The 25,404-nt window shown below is 38.1% G+C and overlaps 1 protein-coding gene across 8 annotated transcripts in view; it reads right to left on the reverse strand.

The window, feature by feature from the left end:
- DPYD (dihydropyrimidine dehydrogenase) overlaps positions 1-25,404 on the reverse strand; it is a 337,231-nt gene that overhangs the window by 53,990 nt on the left and 257,837 nt on the right. For all 8 annotated transcript variants that reach the window (XR_007907122.1, XM_051803274.1, XM_051803283.1 and 5 more), the window contains one exon: positions 10,896-11,038. Coding sequence is in view for 7 of the 8 variants with exons in the window: in XM_051803274.1 (XP_051659234.1) it covers positions 10,896-11,038 (143 nt within the window). In the remaining variant the exon portion in view is untranslated. The remainder of the gene's footprint in view (positions 1-10,895; positions 11,039-25,404) is intronic.

The raw sequence follows: 25,404 nt of genomic DNA on the forward strand, positions 1-25,404 counted from the left end.
ATCTTTCCTAAGAAAACAAATATGATTCCACATGCCTTGAGCATTGAGGAGTGTGGGAAACAGCTTCATAATCAGCCATCTACAGCAAATTGTATCATTGTACTGCAGATCTACAAAATGAAAGATAGCTTTGAAAGCAGATGAACTAACTCCCCTGTGTAAACAGTCCAATCACATCGAGAGGCTCTACAACTATCTTTAAATATACGTTGAATATCACTTATTTCATTTATTAACACCCAAAGGTCTTGCTCTCTCTAATAAGTACTGTTGCAGAAAATGAAATCCTTCAGCTCTCCCAGTGGTTCTGCAGCTGCTGGTACAGCATCACCAGTTGTGTCAGGGAGATGTAGATTTACTTGACCCAATTACATGAGTCATATCCTCCAGCTCCAAAGAAATTTCTAAAGCAGGTACCAGTTAAGTCACTCTGATCTGGCGGTTTGATGATAAAAGTCACCAAGTAACATTACACAGAAGTTAGCAGTGGTTTTAAGATTTTGTTTTCTGAGAGCTAGCCAACAGGAACACCATCATCTCTGGACTGGAGTTGGTCTGTTATCCCATTTTTGGAAAGGTGTATTTGTCAGAAGTGAGTGGTGCTCTAGGGAAGCATGCTTTTCAGAAAAGAATGGTGTTCTCAAAAATGTGTGGAAAAGAGTTCCAGAATTACCAATATGTTCTGTTTGACAACACGGAATGCAATGGTTCCATTTAACTAGAAAATGTCTATTTTGCAATCCAAGTTAATTGGAATGAAAAGGTCAAAACTAAAATATGTTGTGAAAAGACTGAAACAGAGATTTGATTCACCCAAATAATATATTTTTTCTTTAAATGTGCTAATTCCACACATTTTTAGAATTTTGATTATCAGTTTAAACTGGAAAACTTTTCCGTGCTTAGACTTCCCTCTGACAGAATAACTATTTCCTCATCACTGGCAATAGTCAGGTTCATTAATACATAATGGATCCAGGGCAGACCTTCAGCGTACATCCCAGGACACTCTGAATCAGACACAGTAGGGACCTGAACCCAGATCTATTTTGATTAAATTAAATTTGTCAATGAAAAACAGTTTTCTCAAAGAAATTTTCAAAAAATTCTAATGAGAACCAGCTAACGAGGGATATTCTCCTGTGACCAGGATTTTCAAAGCTGCAGACCTCTCAAAATCAAATGGAAAAGAAATTTTTCCATTCTGGAACCTCAGTTCAGTCCTGCAATGATTAACCCCTCATCCTGGTGAGTCTTTCCCTCTAGTACTCTCACATTTTATTTCAGCTAAAATTACTTTCATCCTTTATCAGCTTGCCTGTAAGAATTTGTGCAGCAGCTGCTGTGTCCATTGAAGAGTGAGATTTATGTGAATAAAATAGTTCTGACCCTCTGAGTCCTTCGTGTCTGAGATAAAAACCCACTTCCACATTTCCTTAGGGATTGTTTTACCTATCTCTGTCCAAATAGCAAATATCATCAAGAAAAGCAGCAACACAACTCGGGATATTGAAGGAAGTTAAACTCTTTGTTAAACATATTGCCAGCTTCCAAAATGCCAGCTTCAGAAAAATGCTTTCTCTGTTTATTTCTTCTATTCTAATTGCACGGATAAAAGGACCCCTCATCAGCCAGATCAAACTGTGTCAGAGGGCTTGTGCTGTAGCTGGAAAAAAACTTCAAAAAGGCATCAGGGCTCATATTCCCAGATTGCTCCCTCCTTCCTGGGCAGAAAAAACACTTTTCTACCACTGGGAAAACCGACAGATCAGTGACCAAACTGCAGCTAGTCCAGCACCAAGCCCAAGCTGAGCTGCCCAGCAGTGCACTCCTGCACCAGTGCAGGCTCCAGGACCATGCCTTCCCTGAGCACAGTGTCCTCCACTGCTTACTCTCCCTCTCTTCCTTTCACTGCCAGGTACTGTCTCTGACTGAAAGATCAACAGAGCTGCTATGATACAAAAAGGAAAATTTCTTACACATACCTTTTCTTCGTGTGACCAATAATGTTTCCGATGGCAGAGCTTTGCAATCCCAAATGTTTTACATTTTCCCTTTTTGGAAAACAAGTCCCCTACAGTTACAATAAATATAACATAAAAAAACCCAAAACAAAACCACAAACAAACAAAAAAAACCCCAACAAAACAAAACCCACAGGAATTTCCCTAAGTAATTACTGGAGATGGCAGAAAGGAAAAGAGAAACAGCATTTTTCACTGTGCTTATCTTTTGTTCTATTTTTTTTCAATATCCAACAAGAAGCTGGGTATGCTTTCAGATTCAATTTCAAGTCACCTCCACACTGGTACACAAGGGGAACTCTGTCTACAAGAGAGAGCTTCATGTCTGGAAGCAACCTGAGCTGAGTAAAACAACTTGTCTACAATTTCATCAACAATTAACCAAGCCTCTTGTGAAGAGTCATCTCCATGTACTCACTCGATGCCAATTCACACCATGTGTTTTATCTTCATGAAGGACAGCTCTGTGAATGTTCATATAAGATAGTGGCAGCACAAATCCACATCAGTAGTGTGAATCCACATGAAAAATAGGTACAGCAGTACTGGGTTTTGGAAAGACAAGCAATACTGTGGATCCTTGGGAGAGATGGAGAAAACATGTTGCCAAAGCAACTATTCTTCACATCGCCTCAATGGTTAAAGTCCCTATGTCACCTGCGGAGGCAATGTAGACACCTCGGCAGAGGGAGAAAGAGAAGCAGACCCAGTGTCCCCAGGACAACAAATCCCCTGTGGAGGCTGGGAGTGACTGGTATAGGACAGCATTTGAGTTGATGCTCAATTAAGACCTCATTGTTAGTAAATAATTATTACCACGCAGTGATAGTTAAACCTACCTTGCATGAGAATTCATTACGAGAATGACAAATAGCAATTGTTAAAGAATGAGCTTAAATTCGTTCTTACAAATTTATGAAATAACAATCCTATCTATGCAGACTTCATTTACTAGCTGGTGAAATGAGCAGAAATAAAGGAAAACTAACAGATAAATCCCCTAAGTAGCTCCAAATAAAATGTAAAATTAATGCAGAACTGTATAAAATAAAAGACATTATTAGTGTTTAGTTTGTAACTTTTCAATGTGCTGATTTGAATATTGTAACTTTTCATTAAAAGCGGCAAGATAATATAAGTAAAAATCAATAATGAAAACCTGTTCTAATTTGACCTTTTTTACAACCATAACAAAAAAACTTTCTAAATTGTTTTTGTTTGACAAATTCTGATTTCCATTAAAAGGAATTCTCATAGAAAATTCTCATCAATTAGTAATTTTCCCCCCAATCATCTGTAATGGAGCAAGTGTGGCAGTCTTCTAATTACTTTTTTTTATTAGCAAAGACAGACAGTTGAGAACAGGTTGAGTTTCTGTAATTAGCACTAGGCTAGTTAAAAAAACAGAAAATAATGAAATGTTTTCACAAGTGAATGCTTGAGTATGTCTGTCCCAACTCTTTTCTCTCTTTCACATTCATTTTTCTTCGGATTTCATGTCGACATGTTCAAACAGCACTTTGTTCCCTCTTTTGTTTCTGCATGTACTGCAAATTTCAGCTCTGCAGAGAAGGGCCACTCCATTCAGTGCTGCATCCATTGAAGACTTTTTTCAGTGTGCTGCGCTGTGAGCAGCGGAGCTAATGATACCTGGCTTCCAGCAGCTCTGTGTCTCCTGGTTGGGTTCTCTGACGTCTAATAAGGTGTGACTGCCAATTAAAGCCTTTCCTGTGGCTGACACAGTCTTAACAGTGCTGTCCCATGTGGATTCTCAGAGGTCTAATAAAGGTGAGCTCATAGTGTGCTTGTGCTTACAGTGAAGGAATGCAGTTACGCTCTCTCCTCTGCCTGACTTTTTTGTTTTCTCAAAACTTGTTAGAGCAAAATACTTTCTATCTTCTGGCAAATTTCAGTGAAAATGGCCACAAAGCTCAAATGTGACCAAGGCACTCAAATGGATGTGCAAACACACATCGAGTTTCTTTGGGAATACGGTCTAAAAACTACTATTTCTACAGGAAACTACACTTATCTCAATCAAAGGACTTATATCTGAAAAGTGGGTTTGCCTTAAGTGGCCTCTTTTTTTCTTTAAAACTGTTGATGAGTGTAAAGAGTCTTGTCTGATATCATTTTGGTGGCCTGTTACTGCACCCAGCAACTTATTCTTCACTCATCATTTTAAATGGTGATAGAAGAATTAGCTGCAGCACCTTAACTTCTCTGTGCCATGAACAGCTTTGTACAGAAAGGTTTTGTTCTTCTACCTCTTGAGCCACAGTGCGTGTCAGAAACTTCACAGTGTCCTTCTGGTGCCAATGTATCCCTGTTCTTGGGCTTGTCCGCCCTTGGAGCCCTCTCTGCCTGGCACAGAGAAAAGTCTTCCACCTCTTTGAAAGTCCAGGCAGGAGAAGCATAGCCTTGCTCTGCCACACCAATGGTACCCTGTGGTTGTTTAAGACTTGCAGCAATACACCCGACCTCGTTCTCCTCATACAGAGCTGAGATTGGACACAAGGAAAGACTGAGTTCTCCCTCTGCATTCGAAATCGCAGCTATTCATTGCGACACAAAATATTTTTTTTCCAGTTGTTATCAGTATAAACTTAACCTGGAATTTTAAAACATAGGGCCAGCTCCATCACTGACCTGCTCTGTACTCCCATTATTAGAATCTCTTTTAGTTCTTCACTGTTCATACCATTAAATGATAAAAAAAACAATTCCTGGATGAGAATTTTTTTGCCTGATCTATTTCTCACTAAACTCAGATATCAGTCTTCACTGACTTCAACAGACACTGAGACAGGCTTAAAAGAACAGTAATAAAGTGCATGGAGAAACAGTTCTCTACTTTGCAGTTCTGTAGCCATAAAAAAAGTATAGACAAATTGCATCAGGGTCCTAATGAAAGTTAAAAATAAAGGGGGGGGAAACATGAAAAATGATTACAGCAAACATCAACTACATGGATTTTTGCAGGTTTTGTTTGTTTGTTTGGGTTTTTTGTTTTGTTTGGGTTTTTTTTTAAGATTGAGAGGGAGAGAATGGTAGCATCTAAACATTAAGATAAGACACAGTGCTCATGAAAAGGTATTTTTTTCCCCCTGTTGTTTCACACTGACTATATTTTCAGAGCCTTACTTTTATTTTCTGATAGCCAGGGCATTTTATACCATGTAGAAGAGTTCCTTACAGGATTTCACATTTGCACAAATACAATAACAATGCTCTCTCATAGATCAAGTCCCACTATTTTGTGATAGAAAAGCCTGTTTATTCACACACAAAGGGCCATCCTGCTGCTATAAAAATCTCTCTGCTAAATGTTTCAGTAAAAAGATTGCTGAAGCAAAAATAATAATCAAACTGTACTGAATCCCTTGAGACTCTGGCTCCAAAGAGGTACCAATAAGAGGGCTCCTCGAAAATGATAAAAAACCCACAAGCTGTCTCATAAAAACAACTGTGTTCCGTGTTGGAGAGAGAGTTCATCTTAGAGAGGCAAAACGCCAGTGCTGTCGCTTTGCCATCATGGGCTGCCATACTTCCAGAATGGTTTTGTTCTTCCTCAGATCCCTGAGGTCTCACACACAGCTGGTGTCAAGCAGGAGAGAAGGGTATGGGACAGATCCAGCTTCATGGCAGCTCTGCTGCTGAGGTAGGGTACATTTCCATCTGCTTTCCTGGCCTGAGAGATGAGGAGGGTCATGGTGCAAGGCCCAGAGGCAGCAGGTGCATGTGGGCTGAATACAACATGGTGAGGACAAGAGCACAGCACCCATAGGAGCAGAACTGCAAGGCACCACGTCCCATCCAGGATAAGCGGGAGATTAAGATGATGAAGGTGGGTCTGAAACACGGATCAGGGCAAAGCTACAGGCTACCCTGCTGGGAAGCAGCGTTATATAGGTGGATTTTAAATTGCTGCTGTGTAGAAAGCCTTACACACCTTACAGACACCCATATCTGCAACCGGGGACAAGTGTGACCTCCGTAATTCATGAGAAAAGAAATTTCTTTGAAAAGGTACCCAGATTCTTTACATGACAATGACCAATGTTCCAGACTAACAAAAGTATTCCATACCACCATATAATGCTAAAAGACCCCATCATAAAACAACTATACTTCAGAAAGTACTCCTTTGTTCTACCTTTTTTTTTGTTACATCTGCTAGAAATAATGACTACAGAATCTCTTTCAACAAAAGGTCATTTATGTCAATGGACAGAACACAGAGGATCAGATCACCTGCTGTAATTGCAAATTAATGCTCTACTGCTAATGCATTAACTACACAATATTGATCTACAATTGAATCATACGGGTTACTGTGAAGTGATTTTTACTTTAATATTTTTATGCTTTTATTGCTTTTTCCATAACACATTTTCTCTTTCCGCTGGAATTTTTTATAATTGTTTCCCATTTTAATTTCCTGCAGCAAGATGACTTTTAAAAATGTATGTCTCTTCCAAAGCCTTGCAAAAATCTAATGAACCATCATTGTGCCACGGTAAATACAGACATGATGAAAAAGATTAAAAAAAAATCCAATATACATCTTATTTTGATACAGTTAGGCTTTAAAAAAAGTTTACTTAAATTAAAAATAAAATACTTCAGCCTCACTGTAAGCCTGTAGTAATGAACTGTACCTCAGGTCATTAGAAAGATGCAGCTAGACATTTCTGGAGCTTTTACTATGGAGTGAGTGCAGGATTATCTCCATAAATAAAATTGTTATTTTTTAATTTCATATCTGTACTGAAAAAGGATTGGTGGATTCAGGTATGTCAAAAAAAGTATAGTGCTATGGAATCAGTTGAAGAAGGATTCAAATGTTTCATCATTTGTAATGAGAAATTAAAAAACAAAAAGGCTCTTTTTGCAACATGTCAGAAGTCCATACAGGGGAAGAATGCTCTGTTAAATTGCTGTACAAAATTTTAATCCCAGCTACTTCTGACTACAATGATTCAGGTTTTTTTCTATACCTGCTGCAAACTTATACACAAGCTTTTCATGAATAACAATGCTAAGATGTTGCCCTCCATCTTCTAAAGGAGGGGATAGAACATATTTTGAATACTGAAACTCTCTCCCCAAACCATTTTCTAATATAACTGCTTAATAGCACTTGAGGTGGTTATGGCATATAGCAAAATATGGCTTACCACCTATCTCCTGACTTGCATTCCTATGTACAATGATTTTGTAAATGGAAAATAAATCCCCATGTTTTAAAAATCAAAGCAATTGGAATTGGAAAAAATAATGGAGAACTGATTGTAGGTCAAATAGCTGCAGAGGAAAATCTGATCTTGCTTTTAATGGAAGAACATTTATTATTCATAAACCTTTCCTCTAACAGATATGCCATACTGCAATTAAATCAACTCACACAAAGCCTTCTTATTATCCTAGCCCATGAATGTCACCCTCCCATGGCAGAGAAGACACGGGTCTCTTGTCGAGCCACAGTGAAGGGAAGTCCAGTGGCCAAGCAAGTTCTGCTCTCCCAGGCTCTCTAGCTGGGCTCCATGGATGGATCAATATGGTCTGTGCTACTTAGCAGTTATTACGAGACTGTGTTTAATACTGGATTATCTGACATTCCCTACCCTTTTAAAATGCTGTTAATGAGGAATTCTGTGTGCCTCTGGATCCATAGTAAAGTGTCCTTGCGGTTTTGGAAACATGAAGTCAGATCACAAAATGTGCAGTATTACGTCAGTCCAAGTGTCTAATCAGAACCAAACAGTGACAGCAACAGTGTCCAAAGTAAATACCTGGGATCAAGCTATGGGACACATACATAATTCCTCCAGTCATGGTTAGGCTTCGTGAACGAAGATTTGGGATGGGCTCTACCCACATTTGTTGCAGGCGCGTTGGTGGCTAAAAAGGCCAATACGAGACAGGCATGTCTGGTTGCAAAAGGCACAGCAGAAAGACTCCTTAGATGGTATATTCTGCAAGGCACGATTCTTTCTGCGTTGCCTTTTCTCCTCAAGAGTGATCCTGCGTGCTTTCTCAAAAGCATCAGCAGTGTTATAGATGGTGTGTCTCCAGGCCTCCTGATTGGAGGCCAGAGTAGACCAGTTATGGTGATCAATATGGCCCAGGCTGAGATGTTGTTTCAGGGAGTCCTTGTATCTTTTCTTCAGGGCTCCTCTCATGCGGCAGCCGGTGGCAAGTTCACCATAAAGCAAGATCTTAGGGAGGCGGTGGTCCTTCATCCTGGAGACGTGCCCTGCCCAACGCAGCTGCATTCTCAGTAACTGCCCAAAGCAGCTGTGTTCTCAGTAACCCTCCAGTAGAGTCCCAGCTTTTAACTACTTAACTCAGGGACTTGCTATGCAGTGAATCTTAATTAGTGAATCATTCAGTAGACCCCTTTATTTGATGCTATCTACAAATTCTGTACTTGCTCTGTATTTTGGTACTGAGAAAGCAGAAGTGAACTGTCAAAGCTGTAAGCAACAGAGGTTGTGACTGTTGAAGAAACAACCTGGGCATTTGATACCAAGGATATGTGAGAAAGATTGGGATTCAGGAAAGGATATATTAGCTGGCTATTTGTATGACTTTGTTAAGAAGAAAAACAATGGTAATGATTCTTATAATCCTAAAGAGGTTACAAAGATGACCTGTGAAGATGAGGCTGTCTTCTTCCCTCTATCACAATGTATCTTGTCAGAGAAGCAAATAAAAGTTTCAGTGTAATCACAGTTAAGTGTATTCCTTCTAAGATTGGCTATAGAGATTACACATTTCCTTCTCCCTTCCATTTGTCCTTCCCAACATAAGGGAAAGACTTAGGGCCTGTACTCACAGTCTTGCATGAAGTTTACTAAAGGCTTATTCTAAAATAAATGCAATTGAACCAGTTCAGACCCTTACCTACACAGCCACTTTAGAATCCATTTATCTGAGATTAGTTTAAATGACTTCTCTACTTTAGTGAAACAGAAAGAAGCCACTCAAACTGAGGATACTTCTGATCCTAAGGATTTTAAAATCAGTTCTAGAGATGATTTACGTTAAACTTGTGAAATCTAGGGACAAGAAAAGAGTTTTTTCAACATCTCGGAGAAAATCTGTTGAAAAGAGAAATTGTTCTGTAAAGACTAAAAGATCAGTATAGATCCAAGTAATTTCTGTAAGCCAGTTTCAGAGAATTTGATATATTTTAAAGAGAAAACAAGAATTAATGCTATGTAAATCAAATATTCTTTCTCTTGGGCACTGACTGGGATGTCTGCATTAAATTATATTTCAGCATTTCCCATTACCATTGGTGCAAATCGAAAAGACATAATAAAAAATAAACAGCTACACAGTCTATATAAAGAAAAAGTGTACGACATTAAAAACCTTTAGTTTTAGTCATTCAGAAAAAGATACAACAGATGTAAAACAGAGAAGCATTCCACTCTGTGTAGTTCAGATCATGTAACATTGTTACAGACAAAGGCATTGAAACTGCAGCTCTATTAGCAATAACAAACCAAATGTATCTTGACCACTAAAAACATTTCCTTGCCAATACTATTTTTTTTTGTAGACTTTTGGTGCTCTGTACTTTGCACCATTACTTAGTATTTATATGCAAGAAACTCTCAGATCATTGGGTAAGAAAAGCAGATCTTTCGTCTGTCCATGCAAAAAAAGAGTTTGAAGCATTTTAATACGAACTTAAAAAAAAAAGAAAAAGGAAACGGTATTCGTAAATCGAAAGAACATAGCAAGTCTACAAAAAAGCAGCAGTCTTCTACTTCAGCACCCAGAAATGCTAATTTTGATGTGCATTAAAAAACCCAACCAAACCAAACACTGAGTTGGCTTTTTTTTTTTTGTGAAACATAGCAAACAGATGACTAATCTCAGCAGTCACGGTAGCTGTGTAAAAAGGATGGTCACACTGAATCTAATTTCAATGTCAAAGTGAATTTTGGGAATGAAAACACACCAGTCATCCCAGGGAGTGACACAAAGCCAATATTCACAGGATCCACAGTTGCTGTCGCCTAGGGTGGGACCTACATATAAAGGGGCTGAACATCTACCAGAATGTAACAATATATAATGGAATAATATAACAAAGACCACCTGCTCCTCAGCCATTCTAACATACATGCTGCAATGGTGCTCTGACATGCCTAGCAGAGCAGGTAAGGGGCTGATTTCCAGCCAATTTTCTGGTGCTCAAAATACCATGCCACCAATGCTTCCTTCCATGACAGGGACTAACTAACCATGCCAGTCTGGCCAGGACCTCAAAACAACCCATCAGCCTCCACTACTGTATGCAGTCTAACACCTCACTTCAGTGCAATGCCAGCACCATATGCAAGAGATAAAGCTCTACATCTCCTGTTTCAATAAATAGGCTTAAGGGACACAGATACCTGGACCAACAGGAGTTACTTTAAATGGGCTCTCTGTGAGACCAAAGTAGTGCTCTTTGAAAGCCCTCTCCCCTTGAGAAGGCTCTGCAGAAAAAAACCCTGAGAATAATGAAAGAGTAGGTAGCTCTTGCTTAACTCTGTGTCAACCTTGTTTGTATGACATGAGAGAGATGTTTAAATTTTAAATCCTGGAAGTCAGAGATAAAAAGTGGTAACAAACTCATGGCCAGCCTTTTCCCAGATTGGTATTGCAACACCCAAAGTTTTCTTTTGGCAACTCCTCCTCCTCCTCCATGTGAAATAAATGTCTCTTAGCAAGAAGCACGAAGTTAAAAACATGAAAATTCCCTTCAGTGGTAGAAATCCCCCACGATTCGAATGTTTGAAAGGAAGATATATTGTGATCTTCATTACAGTTATTTCAATTTTAATGTTTCAAAGAAAGAAGAGATACCTGTAAAACAGAAGCCCCACTGTGTAGAAACTGAAGCCCAGCTTCAGCAGAATCGATGCCTCCAGTTGCTAAAATGGGAAATCCTGGGAGAGCACGGGCTATGGCAGACACTGCGCGGAGGGCGATGGGCCTGATAGCATTTCCTACAGAAAACCAGAACATTTTGTTAGCAATGTCAGAACAGACCCTGATGCAACTTGCACATCCCTCACAGTAGGAACATGAGGAACTAACATCTGAGGTGCAGAGGCTATATTCATTCATAAACTGAAACCCAGTGGGTTTCAAGTGGTATCAATACTTGTAAAGCACTATGCATTTTGCTGAAATACAGAAAATGGCAGAAACATTTGGATGAACACTGCAAAGCTAGCTCAAACATTTTAGCTGTGCTCAAAACAAAGACTAACATATCTGAGACAGAAAGCAATACTTTACCACACAATACACTAGACAAAGAGATTTATGTTTCTACATGAAGAATCAGGTTGATTTTTTGAACATAGATAAACATGTTGTCCAAGTAAGAGTAAAAACCTCATTTATTTATGTCCAACTAAAAGTTGTTTAAAAGTACCATTTCACTGGACTTGAAATTTCATATTTTATTTGTTTCCCCTCTGGATGTTTGTAAATTCAGATAATCCTTTATGTAAGTCCCCTTTAACAATAGAATAAACTATATTCATTTATGGTAGTATCTCCAAGACTGGGGCTTGCATTTCAAATGGTATATAGAGGTTGAGTCAGAAAACTCCCTGCTATATTTACAGGAATTATGATTAAAGTCCCAATACACTGTGTCTGCAATGTGTCTTTTTTGCTATGTTCTATTGGTGGTATGCTAGTATTTAAAATACGGATGCTGCTTATGAGATGATGGATAGCACAGATAGCTGACACTTTCAGTTACCTTTTTTTTAGGCTAGTTGGGATTTCTGTAGAGAATATTAAAATTCCTACTTAATTTAATGAACCTTTAGGATAATTTGATGTCATCATTGGACAACAATACAGTACCGGAAGGGCAAGACACATCACCCCCAGAGGAACTGTCTGGCTGTGGTTGTCAGATCTTTCCCCCACCCCTCCCTTGGTACTGTATTAGGTAACAGCAACTAAACTTTCATGTGCATAAATGGACAGCCAAACCCAAGATGCACCATTGATGTGTTTTCATGAAAACTAGAGCCTGAGTAATAAAAATTGGAAATCTCACTAAAACTGCTTTAAAGAATCTAAGACCACAACAGAAAATATCACAAAAAAGGAGCTGGAGTTGAGCAGGAACTTCCCATAGGACACTAACGACTATTTGCTGTCATTTGAGCTAGATCAATTGTAACATGTTTGAAAAGAACAGAATGATTCTCCGAAAGAGGATGATTGTTAAGTGTCCAAAGAGCAAATATTTTGACAGAATTAACAGTCCAGTCTTAGAGAAACGCTTGAGAAAAAAAAAAAAAAGAAAAATGGAAACCATGCTGTTTGGTCTGATGGGTTTATTTATAAAGCTTTTTGGAAGGCATACAGGCCAAAACATACCCTACACAGCCAAAACCACTGAAAATAATCTCATCAAAAAACAGTAGTTCATGAAATTCTTCAAATATTCAGTGTTTGAAATTGAGGCTAGAAGTAAGCATCAGACTTGTTGTATTACTTTCAGCTAATGACACAGCTGCTCCAGAATCTCACTGTGATGAGGCAGTTGTTTTTTAGAAAGGTGAAACAATACAGGCACTAATAACTCTGAAATCATGTAGCTAGAGGGAAATTTCTTCCCAATCTGCTTGAGTTAAAATCTGACATCTGCCTTGAGGCATGAATGTTTATACTCTTTTAACCCCCATGTAACTTTTAGAATTTGCATTCAATCAGTTTTAAAGCCTTATAGACCCTTGACCTTAATAATAGCTTGTAGTAAAGAGCTACACAAGAAAATATTTTCAGAATATAATTGTTCCTTTCTTTAGTATTATTAAATTAGCCACCGTCTCACTTAAATGACTGTCTCTGTACAATGGCCAATAGAAGAAAAGGAGTAAATGTCAGTTTATTTAAGGTTTCAGCACAACAGGTAATCAGAAAGGTCTTCATTCAGCCCAAAGAAATCAAGCATGTGATTTCATGAAGTCTAGCAGAGATGGCAATGAGACTTAGAATTTATTATGGAACACAGGTACTTTTTAGTACTAGCTGAACTTGATATTCATAATATGAGTTATTACTTACATTTGGTGATTAGTAAATTAGTGATAAATTGGTATGATTGCAAAAGTATTCCATTCATTTATAATTCACTCAAATGAATTTAAAAACATTTCAGGAGTGCTTTTGATGAGAGTAAATAAATGGCTGTAATGACAATCAGAGGGTTGACTAAGGTGTCACCATTCATCCCAGCTTTTTTTTTTTTTAATTAGTCTACAGCATACAAAACAAGCACAACATAAGGTGTAGCCATTCTCCCATACATTTTTTGATCAACAGTTCAGAAGCTTCCCCCTCCATAACAAAAGCAGCTGGTCTGGAATACAATGTGATTAAAGCAAAAAAAAAAAAAAAGAAAACAAACAATAGTGATGCAAAGCTATTAAAACAGGCAATTTAAAAAAAAAGAAAGCAAATGAACACTTGATTTGACCTACAGTCTCTATTTTCTTGCATTTTCGTATGAGTACCATAGGAAGGTAATAAATTCCATTATAGAGATCTGTGGAGAAGGAGTTTTTAAAAGGCTGAAATAAAGGAGATTTAATCCCAAACTTTAAAGGACCTGTAAGTAGTACTGCGAATTTGCAGAATGTCGTCTGATAAATCCTATGGTATTTAAATCCAGCATGCATTTGAAAGACAGCTCACATACTAAAAGATAAGCATCTACCACCTACTTTGACATGTTGGGACCTGTAATTCCACTAGTTAAGCACCTGTAGCTGAGGAAACTGCTGATATGGTACTCTCTTGATAGAAGCATTACAGCTGCTACCAAATGCTAGATATGGCTATCATTTACCTTGCTGTAAAATAATGAGATTTAATAAACAAAGTCCATTTATCCAGATCTCAGGCACAGGGGTGAAATATAAAAATGAAAGACAGAGAAATACCTCATGAAGATGACATGCTACTCTGTGTTGAAAACTACTCTTCCAAATCTCATGAATCATGGAAAAATATTTGCTACTACACAAAGCTATAAATAGTGAAAAACTACATGATGTCAAAATCCCTTAACTTTTTCTTGCCTTAAAACAAAGAGCTTTGGCTTTATTTTCTTTTCTTTTTAATAAAAAGTCAGATTTTTCAGAATATCAGAGACTGCAGTCAAAGCAATCCAATAGGCAAAACACAACATGAAGGAGAAGCAGAACATACATCAATCAAACGCCTCTCCCAGATCAGCACAGGTAGGCAGAGCTGGCCTTGTCTACTGAGGATAGCAGTCTGATGATAAACTCATGAGAGACATTATATCTGTTTATTTGTTTGACTGTTTATTTTTCCTTTGGAAGTAAGAAACCCTTTACCAATGCCAGAAGATACATGTTTTATTATGACTTCATATGTCCTTGGAGTCCCCAAAGGACTCAGTCTTGTTAAACATCAAAAAATGTTCACTATGTTGAGGCTTGAGAGCCAAACTTAATGCCTTCTTCAAGAAGCCTGGTTTTAAGCTTCAGGCAACCCAGTAGCTTTAGAAGTTCCCAGTAGAAACAATTCAGATCATCTTGATCCCAGTGATCCATCAATGGGAGAAAAAAATAGTCTCAGAAATCTTGAATACTGGGCTACATTCTTCCTTGCAATATATTGGACCAGTGTGATAGTTTAGTAATAGTTTTCAACACATATATGCAGCAGCTCTCTAACTGGGGCCTTTGAGTAAAGATGATCCAGGTCCATGAAAAAACAGCTAACAGAACGGAAGTGAATCAATTCAGACTGATAATATGGAGCCTGAATCTTCAAACAATCCAAACAGCCTCAATGGTCTTTATCAAGCTCTCCATCAACAAGAGAAACAGATTTTAAAGGAAAGCAAACTCTCATACATTTGGATAGCAGATCACCTAAAACCACATTTTTGTATCTATGGTTACTAGATGGAATAAAAATGAATTTGGATCATAATTCTCCCCATTCTGTGCATTGTAAAGTAAAATTATTTTTTAATTCACATTATACTATATTACACTGCAGTTCTTTACAAAATTAATATGAGATTTAAACCAACAAGTCTAAATATTACAAAAAAACCCCAGCTGATACATTATTTTTGATTAATAAATCACCACTGAAGTCTATGCTGCTAAAAAAATATAAACACCCAAAATCTGAGCAACATCACCTTTCCTCCCTCTGTAGATACCCTCCTGGAAGAAAACTGACATGGTTATCTCCCTGACTGTTACAATTAATAAAGCTAATGACAAAAGAAGCCAATGACAGCAAACCCCAAACTTGGGTGAAAAGCACTACAGAAGGAAAATGATCTGGGAAAGTTCAGGCATTGTAGATGATCAATTCAATGCTTCAGGAAATAACTAGGTAAGAAAGTTTGGGGATTCAGAAAAAAAAACCAGAAAACCTAATTCTTTGTTAAGACATTTTCTGCATAATGTATATGCTGCCTAATACTGGTGATCAAAGTACTTTATATAACTGGTATTTGCAAACAGTCCAGGGAAACATGTAGGTTATACACAATCCACCTGCATAGCATTCCTTCTGATTGCAATTAGTCCACACGTTCTTTCTCTCTCCCACCTGTAGGTGGCCACCATAAGCTGCACTTATCAAATAACTCATTAGCAGGGTTTTCAATACTGTCATATCCAGATAATTAGCAATTTATTTAAATAACCAATTTCTGTGGAAATAATTGCCATGGAATGCCCTGAACCTACTTTTTATAAACTATAATAAAAGTGTTAAGATAATCCCTGACATTTGCAAATGCCATTAGTTCACCTTTCCTTTTGATAGTGCTATGGCATTATGTTTAAACAATTACCCGATAACGCGGCAGTTTAATGAAACAGTGTAGCAGACACATCCTTCAAAATGACCAGAGAACACATTTATATGCAGAAGAAAACTCAATGAACAGACGTGTTTAGAGAGAAAGACTATCCACAGCTGTTATGAGGTCTGCAAATGGGACACGCAATGTTTGGACCACTAAAAAATATAGGAAATTCCCAAAAAACAAGTGCAAGATGGACCTTGACACAGCTAAATGGTGACAGCCCAGCACTTCTCAGGATCTAGAGATGACTCTTTTCACTGTTCTCTATCTATTCCCCTGCCTAGTCAGTTCTTCAATCCATTATAATTCATTAATAACCATTTGCCAAAATCACTAGCAATAATGTACTAGTTATCCAGGCTCTGGGTATTTCCAAGCAAAACCTGTAGTTATCAATCTACCAAATGTAGCATTTGAGAGAATATTCCTTTTATGGGATGTCTCTGCATCAGTTAACCTACATCTTCAAAGCAATGGCTACCTAATGTTTCATTTGTAAGTTGTGAAGGGACATCAACGCTACCAAATAAATGGCAAAGGTTCTGCTGACTACAGAGAAGTCAGGACTTTGCCACAAGACTTTAAAATAAAGCTAATGATTCTGCAGATTTGAAACAATTTCTACCTAAGTCGGCTATAGCAGGCTCTTGAAACCATATCAACTGACTGCATTTTTCTTAGCGTATCATGGCTATTGTGACAAACTGCTAGTGTGTTAATAGTTTCTCTCATAACTATTGCCCACTTCCTTTTAATTTCAAAGCTTACTTCTCATGTGATTCTGTCTGGAATACCTACAGATTTGAGTCCCACCCTGTGACTGCAAGAGGCAATAATTTTGCTTCATATTTCCTTAAAAAAAAATTAGTACTCAAATAGAAAAAAAGAGGTGGAACTTCCATAACCACAGAGAAAAATCAGTGTCTTTTTTTGGATTTATTTTTACCATTTTTGAATTAATACGAATGATTATTTATGTTCTTTCAGCTGAAAGTTCATAAAATCACCAGAGTTCTCATTCAATAAATGTTTAGTAGTCATCAGAGACTTCTCTCAATTAAAAAAGGCTAGAATCAGAGTAAGAGAGAGGGAAAAATTAAATTTTTCTTATCTGTAAATATTATTTATCCAGGAAAACCTGGGGGAATTGTCACTTATATCAAACTTCAGTAGGAAAAATCAAGAGGACAGATACAAATTGTTTTATGGGTGCTGCAAGAAGTGGTTAAATGTTTCCTAACAAAGCCATTCTCTCACTGAAAACTACAGATTCACCAAAAATCGATACTTCTGGTCATCAGCATGAAACCAAGCAAAGCATTTTCTGTTGCAATTTATCAAACGTTCATTATTTAATTTCACTCACGCTTTCTACTTTGGTTTGACTTGAAGCTGGAAACTGTCTGACAGCATGCTTTACATGTTCTTGGGTTGGCTCAGTGTGCCCTTTCTTTCCCTTAACTGCTTTGCTCTTGCTCCCCACTGTGACTCAGAGCCTGAGTCAGCTGCTCTGGAGAGGCAGAGTTGTGCACCCTGTGCTGTCCAAGGAGGTCTGGCACCGTTCCCACTGCACTCCTCCCCTGGCCACGACAAACCTTGCCTTTAACCAAGAGAGTGCTAGTGCTAATCTAATAAAACAAATAACAATACAACAGTAGTGAAAAGGTAATAAAGGTAGTGCTAATACCCAAGGTATGCTCCCAACATAATACAAGGGAAAAAACACACGAATAGGACCAGCATAACAGCCAAGCAACAGCCCATCTAAAAAATATGGCCCAGTTACCAGACAAGAACACTCCAGCCATCACAGAGGGGCAAAGGAGTTCTTGCCAATTCTGCTGGGCAATTCTTCCCCTCAAAAGATGTGAGTGCTTCACTTTATGACACAGTAGGTCTCACGGCCCATTTATTTCGATGCAGAGACAGAGGTGTTTAACCCAAACGGGTTAGTGGAAATGTTTCTGGCTATTTACACAGAAGCTTACAGATTTGTTCAAAGGCAGCCATGCCCCTGTCAGCCTCAGCAGCGCTGCCTTTGTTTGAGCTGGTTTTAACTTCCATAACAACAACTACCATGATCAACATGACCCTGCTACCAGAATGTGTGTGTATGTCTACGTGTCTGTCCCAGTACTTTAGCACATAGATAATTCTAACCACAAAAAGGCAATTTAGTACATCTAAGGACACACTGGAAGACTAGTGAGTGGCTGCTGAGCAGGGGATAGAGGGTCCTATACTGTATGAAATAAAAAAAAGAGACTGAAAAATGCAGTACAACAACTTTTCACGTTATTTACAAAACCTGATGAATACCTTATGTTGTTTAATAACCACTTGCCTAAGAAGTTCATTACAGAAAGGGAAGCAGAACTTCTTGAAGTATAGCAAACTATAGTAACCAGGTCTAGATAACTAGAAAGCTCAATAAAGTATTTCTTTCTCCCTTTACACAACTCAAGTTCATCCTTGTCCTGTTTTGAGGTTTACCTATTTTATTTTGCCTATCTATTTTATCTATCTCATCCCATTGCTATATCTAGCAATAAAGAATTTAAGGTACAAATATATTTAGATCTATTTATAGATACATAAATATATTAAAGATACAATGTCACAAATACAAATTCTTGTGAAATGAATCATTCCACTTGAGTAGAAAACACTGTATTTGCCTGTGCAGTAATGTCTACATACACATCTACCATCTTATTATTACATATCCATATAATCTGTGTGAGTATATATATATACACGCACACTCAGTAGACGTATTTCCATATTCACATATACATAAAACAGTGGATGACACGTCCCCTGATAAAACCTGTTATTTCAACACTTCAAGTGAAAAGTGTTAAAATAAATGGCTCATCACACACAATGTGTTAAAATAAATGTTTATTTCAACACTGTGTGTATCATAGCCATTTATTTCAACACTTCCCATTTCTCAAGACTCACACAACCAAGAGTAGGAGAACTGATAGCTACACCTAAGGTAGCTGAAGCACATAGCCCTACTCTGCTTGCCATAGGATGAGTAGGAAGTTATTTGACACTTTTTTTCCTCCCAGCAATAAATATAAACTACCTATCTTGACTGTTCATGGGGATCTGCATGTGTCTGTAAGTTGGTGGGCTGTATCATCATTTGGAAAGAAGGGCCATACCAGAGTCTGTTGAGATATTTAGAAAGCAAGCTGCTGCTACCAGAGTAGGGTTGGGAAAAGAAGCAAAGCATGGGGGCTTTTGACAATTTCACTGCTATTTTGGAGTTTGACACAAAAGCATCTGGGCAGACAAATACTCATGTGAACAAGAGCAAAAAGCAGAGCTGTTCATACTGAAGGCTGGATGGGATGTGATTTTTGCAGGGCCAGTTATAATCTGGTGACCAAATTATGAGTTAGAGAACATCTGGGTTCTCACTTTATCCTGCTGAAACAGTTTCTTGGGAGGATTCTTCAGCTCCCAAGACCTGCCTTATTGATTTTAATAGAGAATCTGAAGGGTCTTTGGAGAAGCAGTTTTCCAACTTTAAGGTGGTCTCTAAAGTAAAAATATAGTCATTGGGAACTTCATGTTGGTGCATTTAGATTAGTGTCAGCATCCGAACTTGCTCCTACAAGATAAGCTCAGTCATTACATTATATGCCAGTGTTAAGCTAGCATTAGTTTCTTTCTCTGCTTTATTTTGGGAGAAAAGCACAAGAAGCTCCCATTTTCCGGTAGTTCTCCTTGGAGCCAGAGGGCACTATGCCTTTACAGATCAGTCTCTAAGGGAGAGAGGCAGGATGAAGATGAAGAAATTTAAATAAGGCACAAAATAACAAAAACTCCACAGATCTTGGGTTCTCTCTGAGCAATATTTACTGCCAACTTCCCTGTAATGTTTTCTTACAGTTTTCCTGCTTTGAAAAACTTTAAAAGCATGATTAGAGATTGTCTAGGCCCTAACAAGACAGTGTGGCCTTAAGAAGATAAACAGTTGGTGGGAGTTCTCTTTTCTTTTTCTTGTACTTTTTCTTCCCTGAAATTGCAGATCTGTTTGCTGGTCTGGACAGAGCATAAACCCACAAAATAAACTAATGAAAGGTTAGTGAACACTTTGCAACCAGCATACCCTATCACAAGACTGTTTTGCACCCAGACAATGAAAAATTGAGACCACAGTTTCATCAACTCACAAATAAATTCACTGCCTCGAGCCAAGCCACTGCACAGTGCTAGTTGCCTATATTCAAACATTTCTCTTCCTGTAAAATTATCTTCTCCTCTTGTCACCTTTGGCAGATAAAACACTAAAATCATTTTGTAGCAGAATAGCCTACAATGCAATGAAAGTTTTCCAGAAAAAAACACAATGTTTTCACCATTTCACTTTCTTCAGATGTGATTAGTTCCAGAAAGAGGAGGTATCATCACTCCTTTGAAGGCACCGTAGGTTATAAGATTGGTCCTCAGAAGTTGGCAACACATAATAAAAGTGCTTTTATTCCTAAATATCAACCAGTTTCAAGAATAACAGTTGCTCACAGAGCGGTAATAATGGAAATATTCAGCTCATAACTACTGTAGACATGAAAACACTGCATTACAGACATGCAGTGCACATTATGCAAGAACACTTTCTTATAATTATGGTTTCATAGGGGTATAAGTTTCTAAATATTTAGTTCTCTACACTCTGTATTTTTTAGGATAGATATTAGAAAAAGGTTCTTCACCCAGTGAGTGGGTGGGCACTGGAACAGGCTCCCCAGGGCAGTGGCACAGCACCAAGCCTGCCAGAGTTCAAGAAGCATTTGAATGATATTCTCAGGCACATGGTATGACTCTTGCAGATGGTCCTTTGCAGGGCTAAGGGTTGGACTCGATGATTCTTGTGGATCCTGTACAGCTCAGCATATGCTCTGATTCTGTGGTTTTTGTAATGAAATTTACATGATAATCCTTAGATTTCCATAAATGAAAAGAGCCCTCCCACTCCAACAGAGAGGTGATACCTTGGCTTTAGCTGAGGCCTTAACTGCGCACGGATGACAATTTTAAAGAAAAGCTTTTTCTTCTTTTCCCTCTTTTTAATAACCTTCACCATTACAGGAAATTTCAAGCCATTTATTTAGCTGAGAATGTACAGAAAGCTGAAGAGTTGGTGCCTTAATGGAAAGCAAAACAATAGCTTTTCCATACTGTGTAAACTATTTGTGGCATAGAGGAAACACAAACCTTATTTGTGGAGGCCTTTACTAGCATTGGATATATAATTGAGAGTTGGTAATTAAAATATGGTTATATCAGTCCTGCTTGTGACCAGTCACACAACTCAGTGCTGATTCCAAGAAGAAATTATACACCCATATCATAATTCTGTTTTCTGCATTAATAAAAAATAACAGCATTAATAGGCCTAAATAATAATTTGTTTGATGGATTCAGAGCAACATAAGGGGATGCAAGGGAATTTAGTGCATTGCTCTGTCAGATCACTTTAATTGTTATCCAATGAGGGCAATGCAGAGGGTGAGTAAGGGACTTAATTTATGTACTTACTCATCCCCTCAGCTTCCACTGAAGAAAAATGGTAGCAGTACAACTCCTAAACTGCATTTGTTGGTCTTCAGTGATCAAAGTAAAGGCCAATTAACAGAAAGCCAGGGGCTCGCAAAGTATTTGTTGATTTTAAAATACTGATCATAACACACACTGCTGCTGCTAAACACACATCAGCAGTATTTGGCACTTACACAGTGCCTTCCTAGGAGAGGATAACCAAATGCTCTACAAAGGTATAATATTCTTCTCTCCCAGAAGAAAAAAGAGTGCAAGGGGAGGCCTGGATATCTGTGTCAAGAGAGTAATTCCACCTGAGCAGAAGAGGCAAGAGTTGGCCCTCCTGGTCACAAATCCCTCGTCCCTTGTCCCAGAATGTCCTATTACCCATTTCTCTAAAACTGTTCGTAATTTAAAGGATACCTTTAAAAGTATGCTTTGTAAAACAACTCAAGCAGTCTCCTCTTAGAAGTAAATTACATACTAATGTCCCAAGCACCTTATTTGGTGTGTTTCCATGGATGAATTGTTATGCCCATTCACACCACAGTCTCAAGCATGGGAATATGGGTGTTCACAGAAGCATACAGGACTGTTGTTGACTGTTGCTATCACCTACAAAGGAATTATGTTCTCCTGCTTCTCTCTAATCTAAAATAAAACATACTGAGAGAATTGATTCACACTGGGGGCAGTATCTTTGGGAAAAGTGGTTTGCTTCCTTGTTTTTCTTGGTCATGCAGAATTATTAGAAATTCTGAAGGTTATTTTACTCAGTCAATGTACATATGAAAATGAAGATACACAATTTGCATGAGCCATCACTGACATAATACTGTGTATGGAAAACTCAAAGAGGAAGACTCACAAAAGCATAAAGGTTCCATGTGAAACTCTAGCACATCTGTTCAGCACTGAAAAGCAAGCATTTAAGTCCAAAGCGCTAGAGAGCCGAGACAAGTGCATTTTTGGAATCAAAACAAATGCTGTTAATTTAAGAAAATACTATGAAGCACACAAAGGCTGTACAATGCCATATGTTGCACAATGCATCTGGTAATCAATTTAGTGTATACGCCAAATTTACTAGAATCCCAAATAGGCTTAAGTTCTTTACTCAGAACTTCAAAAAGTAAAGCATTATAAACACAGTGCACCTACAATTAGTAAAGAAGTGGATTTTTGTTTTTACCTACAGAACACAAATAAAAATTAATATCCTAAATTACTTCCCATAATGAATACATGCCCAAACTTCACTTTTGATCAATAGCTTTCATAGACTCACAGTTTTAGGACATGATATATTTTACAGTTTAAAAGATAAATGTGATTTTAAAATTATTTTATACTCAATGTTTACTTCTGGCTTGTAGGTTTCAAATCATGAAGGTTTTATGCTGTCATGTGTAATTCTATACACAATACACTACTGAAGATGTCATCAAACATAGATGTACAACCAACCTTGCATGTTCTGTAGTCCTAAATCAAATATAAATCCACAGTTACAGTATTAAAAATACAGCAGAAATCCCTAATTCAAGTGGACAGTATCACCTATAAAGCCAAAATAAATGGTGTAGGATAATAGTTTTCAGACTTGGGTTACCGTGTCAATGCAGAGACTTGAGCTGTGCTAACTCACCAAGCTTGATCTTGCTTGCCCAAGCATGCTTGTCAATATTTAGCTTCCAGGGAGCATGTCATGAATCATCACAAAAACTAGCATAAATACAAAATATTATAGCAGCTGCTGTGATCCTTTTTCTAACACTGAGATTAAATTGCTGAAATTTGTTTTGAGCTTTTTACACCAGAAGATGTGTGTCATATACCTACTGTAACAAGAATATGAGAAACAGCATTAAGGGATTGCAATGCTGTTATTAGAGCTTATTAAAACACAGGAAAACACCAGATGCTTTACATCAACTGATTGGAAGTTATTTTAATGTCAAGCTTAAAAATATCACTTTCTCCTGTGACATTAGATTACAAAATGGACTGGGGTAAAATAATATACACCCATGCTTTCAAAAAGAGAAATCTCGGCTGCACCACTAAAATCTGCATCATTTACTTGCCTAACCACTGGAATTTCAGCACAAAATGTAGGCACACACTGTCCTAGGCATTTAACACTAGTACCTATGTAATGAATACACTAACCTCCAATTTCTGATGCAGTCAATGGAGCGAGAGAGGAAGTCACCTCTGAGAATGCCTGACTTCTTACAGTGATGAGGTAGAAGCTTAGAGTCCCCTAGTGAAGTGCCTGACCCTCAGCTGTACTTGGTTAGCACATCTGCTCACATCTGCTGTATGCATCTTAGCATGTCCTTGGCCTCTCTGGGGACAGCCCCAGAAGAATCTCGGACACAGATGTACTGTGGTAGTAAGGGCAGCTCAGCAAGGCAATGCAGGTAGCATTAGCAGAAGAGAGCACCACTGCTGCCCACCTTCTGTGCCTAGCAAGCCTTCAGATCAGTGAGTCTCATTTGTAAGAAACAGAAAGAAATAGAAAAGGACCTTGGAAATAGCACTGGAAAAAGTCCAAGTTTGGAAAAGAGAGTGTAAGAGTGACAATTTTTTTTTTTTTTTAAAGACCCTTTTACCACTCCACACTATCTGACTTTTAACAGTAAGCAAAGGATGTCCTCAGAGCTGTAAACAGTAAGCTGAAAAAAAAGAAACACATCAGAAAGAAATCTGTGTGCCAGTCCCATGTAGGAAAGAACTTCATCCTAAAATTCCCCTCAACAAGATGGATCAAGTCTTCGGGTGACTTCCCTACCTTTGGCAGGGTTTACCTCCTCTCTGGATACCTGCTAAGAACTGATCCTCTAGAGTGTTTTTATAAACAACAAAGATGCAAGCAATCTCTCCATTATACCAATAAACCAGAATGTACCACACAGCACACTTTTCCAAAATATTTCTTGAGGAAAAGAAGTTGCCACCAGATCCTCTTTGGAAGTCTGAATTCTTCAAATCCCACCTTCAATAAGTTCGTAAGAAGCTGCCCAATTTATACCAAAAAACCCCAGATTGTTAAAAGCATTATTTGGCAATACCTTCTCTGCAAGTTCTTTTGATGCACACAGTTTATCAGGGCCTAGAATGAGAAGATTTCTCTGAGTATTCATTGTTAAAAGCTAAGCAGCTCTTGAGTGGGTATATATGCAAAAATTGGTGAAAATATTGCCAAGTTTGGGGTATTCAAACAGATGGGCTGCTGACATGGCCTTAACAGTGTAAGCACAGTGATAACTGACATGAAGTAAGAGGAGCTCAGCCCAGCCAAAATATGGACCAGAGTAACCATATATTCCTTTGAAAACCAATAGGTCACTCAATAGGGCTATGAAACATTTATGAATGGACAGACACAACCATAACACAGTTAACTGTGTCCTCATTGACATGCCTGCTTGCAGAAACCCCCTCAGCTTTCTCCTTATTTTGAGCTGCCAGTAAGAAAGTTCTTCACAGTATCAGTCTCACCTCAGTGCTGAGTCAAGTGTGGTACCACATACTCTATGGAAAGACCTCATGTCATCAAAAACACCCTCTCTATATATTTGCAATATATTTCTCATTCTGAAACAGTGGGACACTGCGCTCAACAGTTCTCCTTTGGCTCTCACTTAACCCAAATAACAGTGGTTCAATCCCTGACTACGAGTGTCTTTCAGGATTTAAACAGAACTTAGTAAAGGGGGTTAAACAGTGCATGTTAATAGGGCAGACAATTTCAATTACCCAACAATGCAGAAACTGCAAATTGATCATAAATTGGAAAACTAAATTCCTACAGCAGATTCCCTGAAAGATTTTGTAGGATATGTTTGTACATCCTGTGTGTGAGCAGGACATTTGTATAGCTCATTCTATACAATGGTGTGCTTGCAT

The sequence above is a fragment of the Manacus candei genome, unplaced genomic scaffold (assembly GCF_025592945.1).
Source record: "Manacus candei isolate 608988 ecotype Guabito, Panama unplaced genomic scaffold, ASM2559294v1 h1tg000005l, whole genome shotgun sequence".
Taxonomy (NCBI): domain Eukaryota; kingdom Metazoa; phylum Chordata; class Aves; order Passeriformes; family Pipridae; genus Manacus; species Manacus candei.